Source organism: Archocentrus centrarchus, chromosome 16 (assembly GCF_007364275.1).
Source record: "Archocentrus centrarchus isolate MPI-CPG fArcCen1 chromosome 16, fArcCen1, whole genome shotgun sequence".
NCBI lineage: Eukaryota > Metazoa > Chordata > Actinopteri > Cichliformes > Cichlidae > Archocentrus > Archocentrus centrarchus.
In genome coordinates, this window is record NC_044361.1 from 12,500,653 (window position 1) to 12,520,355 (window position 19,703).

The 19,703-nt window shown below is 41.7% G+C and overlaps 1 protein-coding gene across 2 annotated transcripts; it reads right to left on the reverse strand.

Annotated features, from left to right (window-relative positions):
• Positions 1–3,611: 3,611 nt before the first annotated feature.
• On the reverse strand, positions 3,612–19,104 carry LOC115794043 (sal-like protein 3). Of its 2 annotated transcripts, XM_030749274.1 has the most exons (5): positions 17,846–19,104; positions 6,208–9,360; positions 5,538–5,875; positions 5,135–5,236; positions 3,612–5,029 (listed from the first exon to the last, which is right to left on the reverse strand). In XM_030749274.1, exons 1-5 carry the CDS (start codon positions 17,925–17,927, stop codon positions 4,805–4,807), a joined length of 3,900 nt encoding a protein of 1,299 aa, XP_030605134.1. In that variant the 5' UTR covers positions 17,928–19,104; the 3' UTR covers positions 3,612–4,804. The 2 variants fall into 2 exon arrangements, with proteins under 2 accessions (XP_030605134.1, XP_030605133.1); XM_030749273.1 differs by having other exon boundaries at positions 3,612–5,236.
• Positions 19,105–19,703: the final 599 nt, after the last annotated feature.

Here is a 19,703-nt window from a genome sequence, read left to right on the forward strand (position 1 = left end):
ATGTTAATTTGGGACCACAAGCATCTATGTTGGTTAAATAGTTGATCCTTCACTGCTGCAAATGCCCACCAGGCTAAAGTGCACCATGCTTCATCAGCTCTTAACAATCCATACAGGAAAGAATTTGAAGTAACCGCACAGTCCTATTCCAAGCGATCTGGGGTGCGTAACTTTGTCATCTTGAGAGCCTGCATGAAAACTAACACTTGCTAGAGCAGCCAAGCAACCAGTCAAGCGCTAGGTAGGCAGCTTTTGGCCATCAAAGGGAAATTCCAGCCTAATGGGGGTTTCTGAGTTTCCAGTGTGTCCCGCTGCCATCCACAGAAAACACTGATTACCTGAGGAGTGCTATCACACACAGGCACAAACACGCACACACAAAGTGTTCACACTCTCTTAACTTTGGAGTTTTTACTTCGGGTGAATGTACATGCTTTAGACAAGCAAAAACAGGAGATGTGTGAATTTGACAGTGAAATGAGCACAAAGCTAAATTTGCAGCATCATTACGGGACTCTGAATTTAAAGAAATATAAAGGAATAGCTCGTGAAGCCACATGGACTGATTTTCGAGCTGAGACATGGAAGTAAAAAACAAGAGACGCAGCATCAACAAAGGCGGAGAAATTGTGCAAAAAGGCACACTTTTGGATTTAAAGCACCTATCTCAGATCCCAGAGCCTTGAGAATGGGATTGGATTACTGTCGGCTAGATTTACTCCCGTGGCTCTTCGCCACTACATCATCGTAGGGCCCCCTGCCTCTGGATCAATGGGGATATTTACTGCGCCTGTTTCAGGGAGACTTTCACAGTAGGCAGGGCATTAAACAAACAGCCGACAGCCCCGTCCCAATGATGGCCTGTCTGTTCACACTGTGCCATGCCCAAATGTCACACATTTTCACTTCAAACAGGTAGCACACAAACACGAGTCAAGTGTAGATGAAACAAAAGAGGCCAAGCAATTTGCTCTGTGTGCGGAACAAAGAGGAAAAGTGCCACATTTCAAGAAAAGGAAACAAACTAAAGAAATAGAACGGCAAGTTATGTTTACTTAGATAATTAGCCTTGTAACCCACTCTAAAATTATACTTGTTAAAAATCTCTTAAATGGACACACCTCAAGTAATGCCTTGTCTGCATTCCCCTGGTTTCTCATAAATGTTCTCTTTTTAACAGTAAAATAAAATTGCACTTCACATGTTGAGCATTCCGTTGCATTGTATTACTTAATGGAAAAAAGGACAGAACTGCAACAAAATATCTTATTGTCGTAAAAAAAATATCCCACAGTGTGGTAATTTATAACCTCATATAACCCTCAAACTGCCCTCCTTCACAGCGCATCACTGTGAGCAGAAGCCTGTTGAGCTATACACTTAGAGGCTGAAACAACAGTCTTTACATGCATATATTCTGGCCCCCTCACAAAATGATTTGCTAAATGCGAGCGCATGATTGGAGGCATGAGTGGAATGTCATTTGTTTCCATTCAAATATGGGCAAAATGAGCACTTTCACAGGGAGAAACAGTCAGTATGAAATTTCTTCACAATTCCACTGACTAAGCCTGTGTGATCAGCTGACAGTGAAATGTCAAAGAATGTGCTTACAAACGGCAGTGCGCATTACCGAATCAGAAGGAAAGAGCCCCCGAGGGCAGACTCAGCTCACGTCCATCAACATGAAAAGTAATATGCGTGTAAAAGTCAAGGAGAAAAATAACAGAAAAATAAACACTCATGGCTCAGCGGTGAAAGCTCACCAGATGAGTCATCACTTGGATCATGTGATGACTCCCCTACTGGTTTTGAAATGGGACTTACAGAGTTAGCATCTCCTAATATGTATTATTGCATATTAACCATGTTGGTTTTCCAGGTATAATTATCATATCATAGTTTTAGTTTAATCTGTCGCTCACTTGGCAGAAACTTTTCATGTGTGCACACAGGAAATTGTGAACTCACATCTTTAGATTGGTTGATTCTGAATGACTTTATTTGTTTTTCCCTTCAAGAATGATTTATTGTCTTGTTCTCCACACTGATATGAGAGTTTCTTTAAAGCTGTGGCTATCTTACTTTATGTAGGGAGGAATTCAAGATCAAGGTTATAGTCACATCTGCCAGCCCAGTTGCCATAGATAAGCATTAAAAAAAAGTATTTACTGAGCGATTAAAGTTAGCCTTAACTTTCATCTTGCACCTGATGCGGCTTCATGTTGTTCACAGCAGGAATATTTTTTTTTCTCTTCATCTCTAAGAATATTTGGAGTAATTCAGAAAGTGAGAACATAGGGTTTTTAGATTTTTATATGGGAGTGTGAAGCTCTGTGTGTGTGTGTGTGTGTTTGCACACATGCGGACCATGTGTCAATTGTCCTGCAGCAAGGAGGGCTGAATGCTGCAAGGAGGCTGCCATCCTGTTACCGCTCACACACACAATAAGATCGCTGATTCCCAGCCGGCATATGCCACCAGTCAGCCCCAGCAGTGTCCTCTGCTTTCTGTCTTCTACAAGACTCCAGCAGCAAGAGAAGGGATTTTTAGCTATAAAGTGAAAGCCTCTGGTACGATGCTTGACATTGTTTTCCACATTAACATGTGATTCTTTTATTTATCACTTTATTACACAACAGTTACGGTGCATTTATGGGTATTATGTTCTGGTTCATCATGGTTCTTGCATGTGCTTAGCTGGATTCAAATTCTTGGCATGTAGTCACTAATTATTTGCAGTATTCTGGTATGACAGCACAGACCAAGAAACAAAGCAGGGATCACAGCATTAAGAACCTCTTCTTTGCATTTCAAACTATGCGCATAAGATGATTTTAACATTGTGTGTATTGTTACAAATTGCTGTATCTTTTTGTCTGACTGCTGAATATATAATTATCATTGCGTTGTTTTCAACTGCACGTGCAGACTAGTGGACTAGATCTCCATCAGCTGTGTGTGTGTGTGTGTGTGTGTGTGTGTGTGTGTGTGTGTGTGTGTGTGTGTGTGTGTGTGTGTGTGTGTGTGTGTGTGCATGTGTGTGTGTTTAATTAGACTGGAGAGCACACATATGCACAGACATAAGTAATCTATTTTTCTTTTAAAATTAAAAGCTCGGTGCTAAGTAATAACATAAAAATATTAATGAATGCATAAAATGAAAATTTTTTCTTGAGGAGTGTCTTTGAAGAAAATGCTTCCCAGACCATTATAAAGCATCTGGAAATGATTCCCCCTTTTTTTATGACCCAAAACAGAAAATATTTCTTTTCTGAAAAGTATTCCGGGCTTCATCCTGAAAGCAACAGTTTATTTTGGCAGCTGAGATAATAAGTAATTTCTTACTAATTTATCGATTATATGTATAGTGTAATTTCAAAAGCAGACTTGTTAGTTTTGCAGACCTTTACAAAGGAATGGATCTAAAAGCTGTTTTCAAAAATCATTTTGCTGCACTCCACACTCATGTGGTGGCTCGCACTACAAGAGACCAAATGTCAATGGCAGTAATAAGGATGATTAAAAAAAAAAAAGAAGCAGAAAACTGTATTAAAGGTAAGGAGACCATTGAAACACACCTGTTTTCTTTTTATTTTATTTAAGAAGGTTGATTGAGTGATGAGTTTGCACTCTGACGAGTAGCACAGATGCAATAACAGAGAACTGACTCTGCCAATTGTAGGAGTGGTATGCTGGAAACAATGAAAACAGCACGTGATAGATAGCTCAGTCAAAAGGTTAACGGTAACTCACAGACAAAACGTCTTGTTTTTAAAAAGTGCATTCACAAACATGACAAATACTCTCAACTCATGATGTCTATTTTTTTTAAGTGATACAAAATATGCATACCTGTTTTAGATTTGTCTGTATTTCTATACATAGATATTTATTCAAAAGGATCACTTTTTTTTTCTTTTTACAAAGGTTAAAAGCAGGGTTGTGGTCATAGCAGCTTCGGATATCTCTAGCTTCTTCACCGTGTAATGAGATAATCATAGTCTCGACCGATATCCAAATAAAACCTACTGTTTTTCTCTGCTGTTCAACTCAAATGACATATTGTCTTTACTGAAAGAGATTTTCGTCAGTGAAGCCTGCAGTTTAGAAAAGAAGATCAATAAAATGTTTGGGCCATTAAATATATTTTTGTATACCCGCTTTTTTTGTCAATATCATAAATACTAAAGACACACGACAATAATATAAGACAATGCTGGGAGGCTAAATGTAAAGATTAAAATAGTTCAAACATTATTTTTTTCAAGTTTTCTAGATCATGAAAAAAAAAATCAGGCGAACACAGAAACGCTATGCTTTAATCTTTTCTTCAGTCTATCCATGGCCCTTTATATTTAAAATAGCAACCATAAACAAGGTTCCTAGACAAAGTTCAGACTGTCTTTGAGCAAGACTCTGTCCTTTTGTGTTTTTATTCCTGTCCAGATAAGATGCTTGCCAATCGTAACTGAGGCAGGATCCTGGTTTCCAAAGGAATTCATAAAAGCAGTCAAACATACTGATAAAAACCAATAAGTACCATGCAAATCTTGCAAGACGACATATTCTCAAACAAGAGACAAAGTATTCTTCGTATAGGCGAAATATCAAGTGAGCAGGGAATGGGTGAAAGGCAAAAACCTCTAATCAATACTAAATACTATGTTTCCAAAACCAAAACAAAAAATATTTAATCTGTACATAATATAGTACGCATGAGTTCAGACTGGATCAGCAGTTTCTTTCCTCATAAACAGCCTTGTAGTCTTTGCCTACCTTGGAACTATACAGAAAAGTCTCTTTAATTGATCCCAATTTCTTTGTTCTCCTCCATAAATCTGGAGAAGGGACGGTTGGCTGTGACCTCCAGACCAGTCTTTTCCATACCCGTCATGGGAGGGCTGCTGCCGGTGTGAACACGGTCCATTCCTCCAGGCATGGCTCCCAACGAAGTGATTCCTGAACCACCGAGGCTGACGGGCAGCTGGGTGATGCCTCCATTCTGGATCACAGAGATTTCATTGTTCTTCATGGCCAGGCCATTGGTGATGGCGGCTGCGTACTGGTTCCAAAAGCCCGGGTCAACGTTCATGGCCCGAGCCGCCAGATCTTTCTGAAACATCTCACTGAACTTCATGGCGTCCCCACCCAGCAGGGCCATGGGATTCTCTACAGACAGTCGCCGACCCCTTCTGGCTGGAGCATTGTTCCACATGTGCGTTCCCATGTGAACCTAAAATTTATCAACAAAAGGAAACATAAATTCAAAACATCAGGAGCCTGTAATTGTACGTGGAAAACACTACCAAGCAAAAAATCATATGGGCTGTACTGGCCCACATGTTTTGATTATTTATTTTTTTTGCTACATAATTTTAACTAAGTAAAGTTAATTTATTTGATGCTTTTTGAGAACAAAAACTTTTTATAAAACCGTTGGCAAAATCTGCAGATATTACAGAATTATAAAGATAGCAGCTACTTTATTTTTCTAAAATTCAAACTGATGCAATGTACGTTAAGCTGGGTCATACCTTCAGATTGCCCTTTGTGGTGAAAGCCCTTCCACAAATAGAGCAGGCGAAAGGCTTTTCCCCGGTGTGTGTACGCTCGTGGATTTGCAGAGCGCTGGCTGAGGAAAAATTCTTCCCACACGATTGGCAGTTGTGCTGCTTAGGAGTGCGTCGTGGAGGCGGGGGAGCCAACATGGGGTTGATGCTAGGGCTCATGGTGGTTGGAGGTGCTGCAGCTGGAACCTGAATGCCCACGGGCAGGTGAGGGTTATCACTCAGAGACATTGACTTCCCATGGCCATTCATTTCCATTTTGATCATGTTTGATGCAGTGCTGGCCAAATTAGGAGTGCTCAGCCCTAAAAAAAAAAAAAAAAAAAAAAAAGATTATTAATATTATATTACTAAAACTTTAAATCCAGAAACTTGTAGATGCAAGGTAGACAGAATTGGTCCCACTTGAAAATCTACAAATCACTGCTGAAATCCTGTTGTATTAATTTGTTCAAAGTCCCTATTAATCATAAATAACTCATTTCTATTTGTTCCTTCTGTTACTGTCAACAATTGTTCATCTTTAATATATCATTATATTGAGCTGTAGTTATGAATTCATTGTTATGAACTTCGAAAAGAAATCTGTCTAGATAATGAATTCACTTTACATTTTAGTGATTTTGCACATACACACCTCGATCTCTGTTTAGAAACAGCATGTTGAAGTGGCTCTCCTCTTTGATAAAGTGCCTGCCTGGCTGAGTGGCAGTCAGGTCAAGGGCCCCAGTGCCTTCAGTTGCAGGAAGCGGAGATGGCGTCTCGGATTTTTCCGACTTCACTGTTGCCAAGCCAGCTGTATTGTTTTCTTGGAGCTCCTCTGCTGTCATGGCACTGCTGCTATTATTATTGTTGAGTATAGCAGGGGACTTGGATAGCTGGCTCTCAGAATGGCTGTGAGCCGGGGAAAAATGCTGGATAGAGCCAGAGGACTCGGACAAAGCAGGGCTCCCCAAGCTTTGACCCTCAGCATCTCCCACTGCAGACAGAGAATCCATGGTAAAGCAGTCAGTCTCTCCTCCAAAGCCACTGCCATTCTGCGAAGGCTTCAGACCAAATGAACGAGCCATGTTGGCAGTAGAGTCAATCATCTTCATCTGGTTCTCCATTGCAGCAATGCTGGAGATGACAGAAGTTGGTGGGGAGCTCCCAGGTGAAAAAGGTTTGGATGGGTCAATTTCTCCCTCTTTTAAATCAGGTTCATCGTCTATAGCCTGCTCCATTTCATCCAGAAGATCATCATCATAATTACTCATGGCATCTAAGCTCTTTTCATCAAAGGAAGGGTCAGTTTCCATTTCCTGCAGGCTTTCAGGGACAGGGGTGTTGGGGATTTGCCCTCCCATGTGCATACGGATGTGCTGCTGTAGCACAACTGCATTGGTGAACTTTTTCTGACAGATGGGGCAAGAGTGTTGAACCCGAAGTGGGGGTTTGGACCTGTGGACACCAAAGTGTGTTTTCAGGTTTCCCTTGGTGGTGAATGCCCGCCCACATATCTTACATTTGAAAGGCCTCTCACCAGTGTGGATGCGATAGTGCATCTTCAGAGCACTCTGGCAACTCAGAACACGATGACATATAACACACTGGTTGGGGTCGGTCATCTTCTTGTCAATATTCTCGACAAGCTGCTGCAACTTTGATGTCTCTGATGTTTGCATAGAGTCTAAGAGGCCTCCAAAGGGAAACTTGGCCTTAAAATGATCGGAAAGCATGGGAAGGACTGGATGGGAAACAGAATTAGAGGCCGAGTTAGGGCTGCTGATGGGTTCAGAGACCTGGCCACTGCTGGATGATGTGGAGGTGACAGTAGTGGAAAGAAGTACTTGAGTTATGGTCGTTGTGCTGGTCGTGTTCTCTCCTGGTCTAGTAGAGCAGCTCGGGGGCAAAAGAATGCCTTCAGGTTTCAGTAAAGGAGGTGCCTCACACCCTAGGCTTGGTTTTGGCGAGGGTGAAGTAGTGGTCAAACCAGAGTCAGTGATGATATTTGGGGACAAAGATGCACAGTCACTTGAAGGTGGAGATGTCCTCTGAGGGGACCTGTTAAGTGGAGTGAGGCTTGGAGACTCACCAAAACCTCCCATCATACTCGGTAATGTTGGAGGCAGCTGGAGTCCGACAGAGGTGGGAACAGTGGGAAGAACTGGTTTACTGTCTAGCCATGTGGTTACAGGCTTTTCTGGGGGCAATGACATGCCATACGGGATGCCTGAGCTTGTGGGAACATTGTCCAGGTACTCTGGCACAGGATAAGGGTTCATCTGAATATGTGGGTATTTCTCTTTGTGCCTCTGGAAGTGGACTTTCAGATTCCCCTTGGTGGAGAAACGGTTGCCACATATGTTGCATTTGTAGGGCCTCTCTCCAGTGTGGGAACGCAGGTGGATCTGTAGGGCACTGTCACTGCCAAACACCTTGGCACAGAACCGACACTTATGCTTGAAGAAGGGGTCCTCAGAGCTGGGCTTAGTGTCAAATACAGACACATTTGGGGGCTTCCCCTTGCGGTGCTTCATTAGAGCAGAGAGAGGATCGAGTGCATTGGCTGTGGCTGCTATGCTGGCCAGTGGATTAGGGAAGATAACACTGCTCGAAGAGCTGTGAGGTATCAGTGGTAGACTGGAAGCAGAGCTCAGGAGGGTGCTGTGAGTGAGGGAGGGAGGAGTGGTAGAGCTCCTGGAAAGAGTTGAGCTGCTGCTAATGCCACCACCTCCTGTTACACTACTACTAGTGGTAATGCTGTTGTTTGTGACAGAGGATGAGCTGGGGGGGAGTAGAGATGACAATCCAGTACCACTTGGTGGAGGAAAAGCTGAATTATTTGCAGATGTGATTGGAGCTGAAGAGTTAGGCTGCTGACTGCTGCTTTGCGGTGTTTGAGAGAGAGGCCCTTCTATTGCTGAGGTCAGAGGTGAAGGGCCTTGACCGTTGAGAGTGGCTGGCAGCCTAACAGGAAGCTGATGGACTGGGGGAGTGATAAAGTTATGTAGCTGAAGCTGACTCGCAACGGGAGGGACACAGGAGGAGACAGGTCCCTGGTTTCCAGTAGCATTGCTGTGATGGTGGTTAAGAGCAGGCTGTGGGGCAGACTGTCTGTTCATGAGAGCCACTTGACTACGAATTTGTTCTATTAGCTGCAGCTGATGAATCTGCTGCTGCTGGAGGGCCATCAGCTGGTCCAAGATCATGGGAATAGCCATGGTGGAAACCCCGCTGCCCGCTGCTGCTCTTACACTCTGTGAAAACTGGGCGACTGCAACACGGGTGCCATGAAGGGTCTCCAAGGTAACATTGGTGCTTGGCATGGCGTAACTTGTAACAGCAGAGGGAACGACATCATTGAGCTGAGGTAGGGAGCCATCTGGCTCAGGGGATGTCACATCTCTTTCTTCAGGATCCACGTTTTTTTCAGGAGAAAGCTCCAGCTCCATCTGCTCGTCCTCCTTTTCCAGGACACTGACCCCATTTAAGGTTGCTGTCTCTGGGATGTCATCCCCCTCACCAGCAGGACTGTGGTTGCCCTCCCTGGGGTCTTCACTGTCAGCCTGCTCACTAGGGCAGCTGGGTACAGGGGAGGGCTCTGTCGGGTACTCCTGTGAGGGGTTAGGTGTGTCCTCATTGTCATTCACTATGAGCACCAGGGGGTTCTTAGTACAGCTCTGTAAATGTTCACAGAAGTCTGACCATTTGAAGAACTCAGCGCAACACTTCTCACATACATGGGTCTCCTCACTGCCACTGCGGCTTTCGTTCCCGCTGTCGGCATCATCCAGCACATCACCTCGGGCTACAGAGAGGGGAGGGGGGTCAGAGGAGTGAAAAGGGATAGAAAGAAACCAAGGGAGGAGGGAGGGAAGAAAGAAGAATTAATGAATAAATAATCAATAAAGAATCCACACATATTTTGCAGTGCAGTGCTGCAAAGATTTAACCTTTGATTTTTTTTCCTCTCTTTTAACATAACCAAAATCAATATTCTTTTTATTTTTTTATTTTTTTTTTCATGCTGAACAAATTGCCCTAGTTCACCAATTCTCAAGACCCAGATTTGTGCATTCACACCCTCTCCATAGAGCCAGCTAATAATTTTCTTTGTGCAATCCATCAAATTATGAGGGCCTATCAATTGTGGATACTGCCGCTTAATGAAATTCCATAGAACCTATTGATTTCCAATATTTCATACAATTCACAGCTGCCTCATCTGTTGGGTACAAATCAGGACTTTGATGGCCCCATTAGGATTCCCCTCTGCTATCAAGCTCAGTCATTTCCACATGAATTTCAAATGCCCAGCTTTCCATTTAGCATTGCAAAGGTAGTGTTTTAGCCCTGAATCTAAGAAAAGAACTATAGTGAACTTTTTGCAATGATGTCACAAAAATTTATTGTCAAATGTAAGTGAAGAGATCCGTTGACTCTTGTGCCCCTGCACGCTATCCACAAAGAGGGGAAAAAAAAACAAAACAAATAAATTTTGGCCTTTTAAAATGTGTGTAGCTAATAACTGCAATTTAAAAGTGTGCAGAATTTGATTTCTTTTCCAAAAGGTTCAAAATAGAAAACATTCCCTGTTAGTTAGGCAACACTCAGTGTGTTATTTCTCTCTTTCTCTCTCTCTTTCCCGGCCATGCTCTCTGACATAAGACTCAACAAATTACATGCTAGTGCCATGGCAGCAAAGTCGCTGATTAGTTACACATGTTTAATCACAGTTGTAGGAAGCCACTTCCTCTTCGACATGCAACCATCAAGAGTCAAACAAACCAGTGCAAGCTCTGAGCATGGACCTAATTCACACCTGATCAAAACTATGCAAAAAATGGCCTCCTCTTATTAACTATCTTTTTCTAAGTATAGTTATAGTGTGCGTGTCTCTGTGCCAGCAATTTCTGTATCAATAAAAACGTCCCTTTTGTCTCGAGCAGGAAGCATACTCAATCACCACAAGACATCTATCACGCACTTTATTTCAGAGTCGTCTCCTGTTCAGTTTAAATTCAACAACCGGCGAATATCTGGTAAACTATTTATCCACAATTGAAACCACTTTGTATACACTTTTAAAGTGTTAAGACAATTTCACGGGTGATCGTTGCAAATAAAACTGATTTATTTCATGTAAAGATAGTAAAGGCTGCTATAAAACAAGGTTATGTTCTTCAGTGATCCTATATTGTTTAAAAATAGTTAATAACTAATAAAAAAAGTAAAATTCAGGTTAATTATTACTTGTATATGTATGACTTAAGATCCCAGAGCACAAAAGACACGTCTTAATCTAGCAGCTTTCACTTATGCACGTTTGTTTGCTCTAAGCAACTCTGCACCTCAGCCAGCATGTGTTCTAAATTTTAAAAAGGTTTCAAGAGTGATCAACAAAAACTATTAGAAAATACTTTACATTATCTAGTGCATGTCTCCTGATCATTAAAAGAAATAACCTGTTTTGCTTTGAGCAATAAAGAGATTCATACAGTGCTTTTGCTAATTTCAAAGGTTAAAGTGGAGTGAGCCATGGCAAAGCAGAAATGAAGCATTTTTGCCAATTACAGTGACTCATTAGGAAAGAAATTCATCACTCCTCCTGTAATTTGTGGCCAAAGGGGCCGTACGCCATCATGGTCTGGTGTCTGTGACTTAATTAATTATCAGCAGAACGGTTTTGGACAGACTTTGTGTTCTCATCCTCACTGGGGCTAGAGCTGACAAAGTAAGATATTATTTTACTAAATCATGTGTGGTGCCAGGTTTTTAAAAAAAATCAATTAAGGAATTAAAGGAAAAGAGGATGTAAAATCCTGTGTAGTGTATTATATCTGCTTTATATGTTGAGACCTCAGTATAAAAATTACATTGAAAAACAAATTAGTCATTTAAGCTCAAATACAAACCAGAAATTGACAAGTGAAAAGGAAGCAAGTGGCTGGAAACGTCAGCGACACGTGACAGCAGGCTAAAAGGCTGCTTAGCCCAGCAGCGGACAGCAGAACTCATTTCCATAATTGAGGGTTGAAAGGTCAACACAAATGAGTAGGCATTGTGTTGAGCTGATTAGTTATTAGAATGGTATTACTGTCAATCTCTTTTATTCGTTCATACAATTACAAGTGGGGGTCTTTGTACGCCTCTGACCTCTCTCTCTCTCTGTCACACACACACACACACACACACACACACACACACACACACACACACACACACTCTGACACGTTTCCTAAGACGGCCAAAGAGCATTCACAGATTGTTTGCATACGTACAGTGATACACACCTGAAAAATATACAACTACATATACACACAACACGTGCACACCACGTGCTGTAACTAGAGAATACTAATCACTTCTCCACGGAAGTGCATCCACACAGGCCTCTCTTCTTAAATTTACTAATTAAAAAAATAATGATAATTTAAATTTTTTTCTCCCCTCCTATAAATTATATTTTGTCCAAAAAAAAAAAAATCCTCCTGTCTGATAATTTTAGTTGCTTTAGAGCACCTATTGTTAATATAATCAAAAGAATCTTATGACTTTTGTTTTTTTAATGAGAAATTCAAATCTATATGTGTAGTTGTGTAAAATACAGTCTCTCTGAAAATCTGCATGCTGCTGGTTGAAAACATTTAAGAAAAAAAAAGGAAAACACATAAAATTGCCGTTTTCAGGGTTACGGTTAGTTTGACTAATGCTACAGTCAGTCAGTATTAATCATAGTAGCACAAATTACAGCTGCATGCCACCTGATTATTTTCATACTTCCAGTGGAAAAACACAATCAAACAAACACTGTGAAAGCTCATAATCTTAAAACAACTGTCTCGCCTTAACCTGTACAGTACTGTTGTGCTGTGGAGCTGCAAGGCGACATTTTGTTGTTTTTTTTGTGTGTGTGTGTGTTTGCAATGCAACACAGAGAAAAGAGGTGCATATCTACGTGTGTGTGTTTCTATATGATTGCATGTGTGTTTGTGTTTGTGTTTCTGGTTGGGGGGATATAATATTGATTTTCCTATAGCATGAAAAAGAAGGGGATGGAAATAAAATCCCATCCATTTTTCATTCCTTTAAGAGTCTTCGTTTACTCGGATACAAATATTAAGCTGAAGGTAGTCAATAGAGGGATTGTACACATTGAATCTGTGTGTCCGCTATCTTGCTCAGCAATCTCTGGCATGCCAACTGAAACTGCTAATCTGACATATTATATCAGATGAGGTATTCATGCTTACCACGGATTCTGTGAAAGTCACAGAGCCGGGCATTGAGCGAAGCACCGAAGCCTCGGCCAATTACAAATTTTCCCATTCTTAACAATTTCCAGATTCACATAATGAAAACAAACAGCAATGACAGCGTCAGCATTTAAATCACAATACCCTGCACTTATTGAGGTATTTCTGTCTCAATAGTTGCAGGGTGTTGTAATTTAACTGCTCAATTAAAAAGTCCTCATCATACGCTGAGAGCTTAAATTTCATTTACACCAACAGAGGCTGTAAGGACAGTATATCGTGGCGGGCCTCTGTGATTACACTGGTCCGACAAAGGCCCCTCCTTCTGCCCCTTTAAAACGCATTCTTCTCAAGAACGTGAGGATGGCTCAGGACCCTTAAAGAGAGATGCATCACTGTAGGTCCTGCTCAAATTGGAAGTTGAGGGGAAAAAAAGGAGGCCTGCTGGATCCAACAATGTTGGAATTTGTGGCCTGATTAAATTTTTCCATTACACTTTTTGAAAATCACACTGCCGCAGCTCTAATTTTTAGTCCAAAAAATATTTAAATAATGGCAATTTTAAGTTATTTTAAGTTGCTTGAAGAGGCCTTTTAACTGAGATCCAGTGTGCACTCTGCTTCATTTTAACTGGGACATTACACAGGACACATACAAATCTGACATGACTGAAATTATGAACATTTACTCATTTTCTTTTTTAAAAAGTTTCTTCTTGTCGTGCTGTTGAAGCTTTGTAGCAAAGATAATCATTACTGTTATTGCATGTTTCATGCATGTTTTTAAAACTGAGATTTTAAAAATAATATCTAAATAACTATACTGTGCTTGGACACTTATAGCTGTATCGGTGAAGCGTATCCATTAATGATCCAATGCATCCTTGCATCCTCAGACCTGCAGAGGCTCAGTCGTCCTCAGCACAGCTCTGTGAGTGTGTGTCATCGGCCTGGTCAGCCCTACTGCAGAGTGGTACAGTCATATCTGCCCTAACAGAGAGGCCTTTGTCGTTGCCTGCAGATGTGGAGCAGCCAAAACATTAACGATTTGTTTGTGTAAGCATTTGCAATACAGTATTCAATGATGGCACTCTGTCCAGATGACACTCGCCAAGATGGCTCTCTGTCTCCGGATTTACAAAAGCGCTCAAGCTGAGGCTACAGGATCTGATGGAGTTTTATTCTCTGAAGGCAAAGGAGATATTTAATTCATCTTTGCTTGGGGTTTATTTAATTTAAATTCCACTAAAAAAACAAAAAGAATGTTTCCTGTTTTACACCCGCAAAGCAAAGCACTGAGATTAGCAGACATAGCTCCGCTCACCCTGTGCTCCTACTTTCTGAACAAATTGACATTAAAATCATCTAATAAATGAGAAATTTACCTCTTCATCTGACTACTTGCTAGCTTTTTCCTAAATCCTCCAAATCTGCTGTCTTGTCTAACGTTAAATAGTCCTTCCCTTTCCTGTCTAGTCCTTCCTCTCAATCAGGATCTCACTTGTTCGTGTGCTGAGTGCTGAGTGGTAATTAAGACACAGCCATATTTGAGTGCCTTCTTGAAGACATCTTTGGCACAACTATGTGGGTGGTCCACAGGCCTGCACCCAATGGTGAGAGTGGATTAAAACAAAAGGCAAACAAAGCCTCGCTGCAGGGGAAGTGGTAACAACCATGTTGTCACTACCAGCAGGGATTTTCTCACTTTATTACATTTTTTTTGCCCTCATAACTACGCACGTCCCCGCTTCGAACATTATGATGAAAAGAAAGGAGAAGATTCGGCCTAAACATTGTAACTCTGAGAAGATTTTGACTTCAAATTATTATAAATATGAGTAAATGTTGTTACCTGTTCATTTAAAGAAAGCACTGATAAAGTGTCTTTCTGCGAGTGCCTCATATTTTTAAAGAGTAATAATGTCGTAAAAAGAAATCTGTCTTTCTTGGTTAAATGATAGTATGTGTGTCCACTGACAACTGAGGAAATTTACCTTTGAAAATTTCCTCTAATTCTTAGTGTGACTGCACAGTTTGGCCGCCATCGCCCTCCCCACATTCACACCTTTAAAGACACTGGATGCCGAGGAAGTGGTGGTGTGGTGAAAAGCCCGCTGCTGCTCACTCTTTCTAGGACACGAGAAAGCTGCGCTGCCAAGGTCAACGACACACATGTTCTAATTGTACAAGGAGCTTGACATCTAGCGGCAGGATCTGGCTGCCCGGGGCTACACAAAGGTTAAGTCAGCAAGCTTTATAAAAGCACTCCTAAGCAGACCACCCCCTCCTCTTCCTTTCCTCATCCTAACACAGACATGCACACACACACACACAGAGAGACACACACAACCTCCCATGCCCCCAGGGAGAAAGTGTCCGGAAGGCCTGAGGGGGAGAGGATATGCCAGACAAGGGCTTGTTGGCACTTGATTTTAATTTTTCATGTTTTCATGGATGCGGCACATTAAAATTTATTCACTAAGCTGCAGGGGACAGTGGTCAAAAATGTCACATCTAAATAAGAGAAAATAATATTGTATGCTTAGGGAAAATGAAGATGTAAGACGAAGCTTCCCGGGGTTAGGGGTTAGATTTAGTTGATGCTTTCCTTGTTTTCTTATTTACAAGAGTGAAAATCCCTGAGCACAATTTGAACACCACCTTCTTGACGCTCTCTTCACCACCAACTGAACAAAAATGGATTTTAAGTCTCAATCAAGCTGCGGCTGACAACTGGAACCTTTGAATTTCGCCGACATCATATGCGATGACAACAATCGATAGTGTTGGTCGCAAGCTGCACCACAGCAATGGGGAGCGGAGAATCTGATCATGCTGCAATGATACACTGACAGGGCGACATTCATAGCTCACCGTGTAAGGTAGCTTTGGACGAGGCATGGTATTATTGGGTTTATTTAAGTGTGTATGGGCTCACTGTGCTCTGCCAAAAGCTTGAGATTGTTTCACTGCTACGTCTTTCCTGAAAACAAGCAAGTCAGTATAGTGCTCCAGCAAGGGAAGAACATTCCACGGCCACTTCCATTCTTGAGCACAATGGCACTGACAGCATACAGTATCTTACCAATAATCCTGTCTGTGTTTGTGTGTATTTTAATTATAACAGGAGGTGTGTGTTAATCTATGGACTAAAATTCAGAATAAGTGCGTCGAGATTTATTTTGGAAATGCCACTCTTTTCTCCTCTCTTTGTGGATCCGACTTGTTTTCTGTTTTAAAAATTGTAATCGACATTTTTAAGTTCAATTTTACCTGACTCAAAATCATCCAAATGTGAGATTTTATAGCAGCAAAAACCAATTTGCTTTTCATTCCACAATCTTACAGTTGTGCAACCTGATGGATGTTTATCTCTGAACCAAATCTGAGCAGGTTTATCCCAACACCGAAACAGGGACAGTGTCTGTGTTTGTGAATTAGCCATAAACTGCAAAGAAATCCAAAGAGTGAACTGAACAAAAGAGTCAGGAATCATCAGTGCGACACCCCCCCCCCCCCCCCACTCACACCAGCATTTCCCATGCAAAGAAAGCTGCTCCCCAGAGATTACATCACACATTTCTATTCTAAAGAAGCCCTGGAAAATGTGTTTGTGTGTGTGTGTGTGTGTGTGTGTGTGTGTGTGTGTGTGTGTGTGTGTGTGTGTGTGTGTGTGCGCGCGCACGTGTGGGTGTTTGCGTCTGGGTGTGAGTGTTGGCCAACATGGGCCAAGATAGAAAGGTAGAAATAATAGCAGTGATTTGTTGAGAGCTCTGTGCTTCGTGTACACACACAGCTTTCTAAGTTTGCCTAAAAAAAATGAATTGACATCAGCTCAAGCAGAGAGACAAATGATCATTTTTCAAAGTAAATTACAGCATTATTAGTAAGATGTGGTACAGTAACGGACAGATCTTATCCTCATAATTCTAATATATATAAAGATTTTTTTTTCATGTTAGATTTGCATCATTTTAAATAATAATCAGTCATAAAGTTGAGGATTTCTGTGCTGTAAAAATAAATAAATTCAGCTGTCATGTTATTCCTGCAGCACTTCATCTTCCTTCGGATCTGACTTTAGTCCAATATTGATAGCGCTGCTGCGCAAAAAGCTGAGTAGAAAGGATAAATAATCCTTTTTTTCCACATGGCGAAGACGAGCTTTGTCAGGCGATCTTGTCGATATTGTGCGCAAAAAAGAACAAATCAAGTGTGCTAAATTTATGTGAGGGGGGGTAAACAAAAAGCATTTCCATAACAAAACAAGGCTTCGACCTGCAACAGATTCCGCAGGCGCTCAGGGACAAGAGACACGAATGCAAAAACAAAAATATATATCTGCCCAATTAAACGTTTGAAATTTTTCCTGTCATTAAAAAAAGAAAAAAAAAAATTAAAAAAACAGAACGACGCTTTACTTCCATATCTACTGCCAAATATTTTTCCAACTTGTTTTGTGTGTTTGTACAGTTGTGTTTGTTTTTTTGCACATACAAAACCAACCGCAAAAGAGTTGCAAAACAGGAGAAGAACACAGCCCCGATATTATTTTTTCTTTTTCTTTTTTAAAAAATAGGCCTTTAAAAGGGGCCTCCAGCACCTAAGTGTAAACTCTTCACTATTATTAAAATGAACCTGTCTGTCAAAAGACAATCATATGAATCATGTGAAGCTTAACAGATTTGTTTCTATTCATTTATTTATTTGCTTATTTTTTTATTTATTTTTTTTTTTTTGGAAGGGAGGTAACATAAAACTTCTTAATCGAGACACTTCCCTTTCGACTAGCGTTAATTCAATATTTGGATCATTTTCGACTTCTTGCAAATTCTTCCACCTATGCTTTTGAACACCCACCACCACCACCACCCCCCAAAAAAGTAATAATTTTAAACCTCTTTTAATTTAAAGGAATGGGTTAAAACGCTTGTTAAACTGAGTAAAGAAACAGCACTACAGTGAAGAATGGAGCTGCGAGGGGGAGGTTTGGAAAAGAGATCAGGAGAAGGGACTTCAGCTGATCAGATCCACTCACCGTGCTCGGAAATCACCCCGGCTAGTGCGGGATCCTCGTCCGACTTGAGGTGCTGCGGTTTGGCTTGCTTGCGTCGGGACATACTGCTGGCTTTAGTGGTGGCGATGCTGCTGCGTTTGCGCTCCGAGATGTGTCTGCGTTTTGCAGATACATCAGCAAAGAGCGAATGAATCAACACACAAAAAGTTCGCAAATAGTCTGGTGGCGGAGAGAGGGGGAGAAAAATCTGAAATTAGCCAGTGTTGCTGCTGCCGCTGCTGTTGCTGTGCGTTGGATTGCGCATGTCGGTATAATAATTATGATAGTGAATAATGCCTCGCGATTAATGGCAGTGTGTGAAGGTGGGGAGGATTGGCTGGAGGCCAATGGACGCGCATTGGATATGGTAATGAGGGACGGACTAAGCAATTAGCCGCTTCACTCTCAGACTTTATCCGTCTCTTTTGTCTTTACTGTCCAACCTCCCCCAACAACACAACACACCAAATCTCGTGTTATACCCAGTTCACATGGGGTCTCCAACAGGGAATGCCGGGCTCCTTTTCCCCCTCCTTTGATTAAGCGCACTGACTCACAATACTAAGGATTCACCGGCGCGTTTTTTCACGAAGTGTCTCTCTCTGGCCTCAATGATCCCTCTTTTACCTCAGAACTTCAGAAAACGTTTTCTCGTAAAGTCTGTCCCGAGATAATGGCTCAGTTCTCCCAGTTTGTCTCTCTCTAACTTCTTTTTTGTGCTTGTGGCGAAGCGAACACGCAACTCCTTGAATTGGACTCAAAGGAAGCGACGTTTAAAGTCGAGATGTGTCAGACTTCTCTTGATGGACATCTTCCCGGTAAATCAGCTGTTGTTTGAGTTGTTACACGGGTGCCGGCGACAAGAAAGTGGACGGGACGAGTTAAGTTATTTACAATAGCAATAAACTGTTACCATCTTTTCTAAAGGCGCAGCTCCGCTCTCCAAACTTTGACGCGCGTCTTCCGAGAGAGCGGCGCCAAGATTAGCAACAGTGCTCCTTTCAGTAACAACAAGAATGTCTGTGATCAAACACTCATTTGTCCGACAAAGAGAAGTCGCTTCAGTGTGTCTGATCACGACGAAGTTCCTCCCGTATACCTCCTCTCGCCGTGTATGCGCTCTCGCCTCGGTGCGCTCTCCAAAAGTGTCTTTTCTGGATATTTGGTGATCAAAACACCCCAGCAACACTTGTTTTCCAACACTAAAGCTTCACTCGGCGTCTTTCCTTCGCTCGGCTCTCGGGCTCCTATCGAAACCAACTTTGAAGTTATCTTCTGGCAGCCCTCTAGCAGCGTCGGTCTCTCGCTGTTTGGCATGGCTCTGTGTGTGGGGGACTGCGCTGTGTGTGAGAGTCAACCCCCAAGCAGGGGTTCAGCCCATTGCTTTCAGCCACCACTAGGATGTACCACCACGTTACTGTTCAATGGATCGTCCTCAGACTTCTGTGTGAACACCCAGATTTGACCTCCAATCATATAATATCTCATCCCGTAAAGGATAGGTCGTCATATTAATCCGGTTGGGTAATTTTTTTTTTTTTTTTTACGAGATCGGCGATTTTGTGATTACACGGTAGGCTTTCAATCACAACACCCAGTCTTTATTTTAACTTTAATTCTGGTCTGTGGATATTTTACGCACGACGGCGGTTTTTGAACATGTAGGCTACTTTGTTTTATGTACCGACACGAATATTCGGAAATAATTGTAAAACAACTAAATAAATTAATTAATTAATAAAGTATGTCAGAGCGTACATCACATAGTATATAACTAGAATCCGTTTCCCTCTACACACGGCTGAAATAAATACATAAATCGATAATCACATCAACTCTT

Excerpts from the sequence above, each read along its gene's own strand:
- LOC115794043 (XM_030749273.1), bottom strand. The coding sequence starts at position 17,927 with ATGTCCCGACGCAAGCAAGCCAAACCGCAGCACCTCAAGTCGGACGAG. Across the intron at positions 9,361-17,845 it reads CGGGGTGATTTCCGAGCACG|CCCGAGGTGATGTGCTGGAT; the intron begins GTGAGTGGATCT and ends CCCTCTCTGTAG. Across the intron at positions 5,237-5,537 it reads CCACAAAGGGCAATCTGAAG|GTTCACATGGGAACGCACAT; the intron begins GTATGACCCAGC and ends GATAAATTTTAG.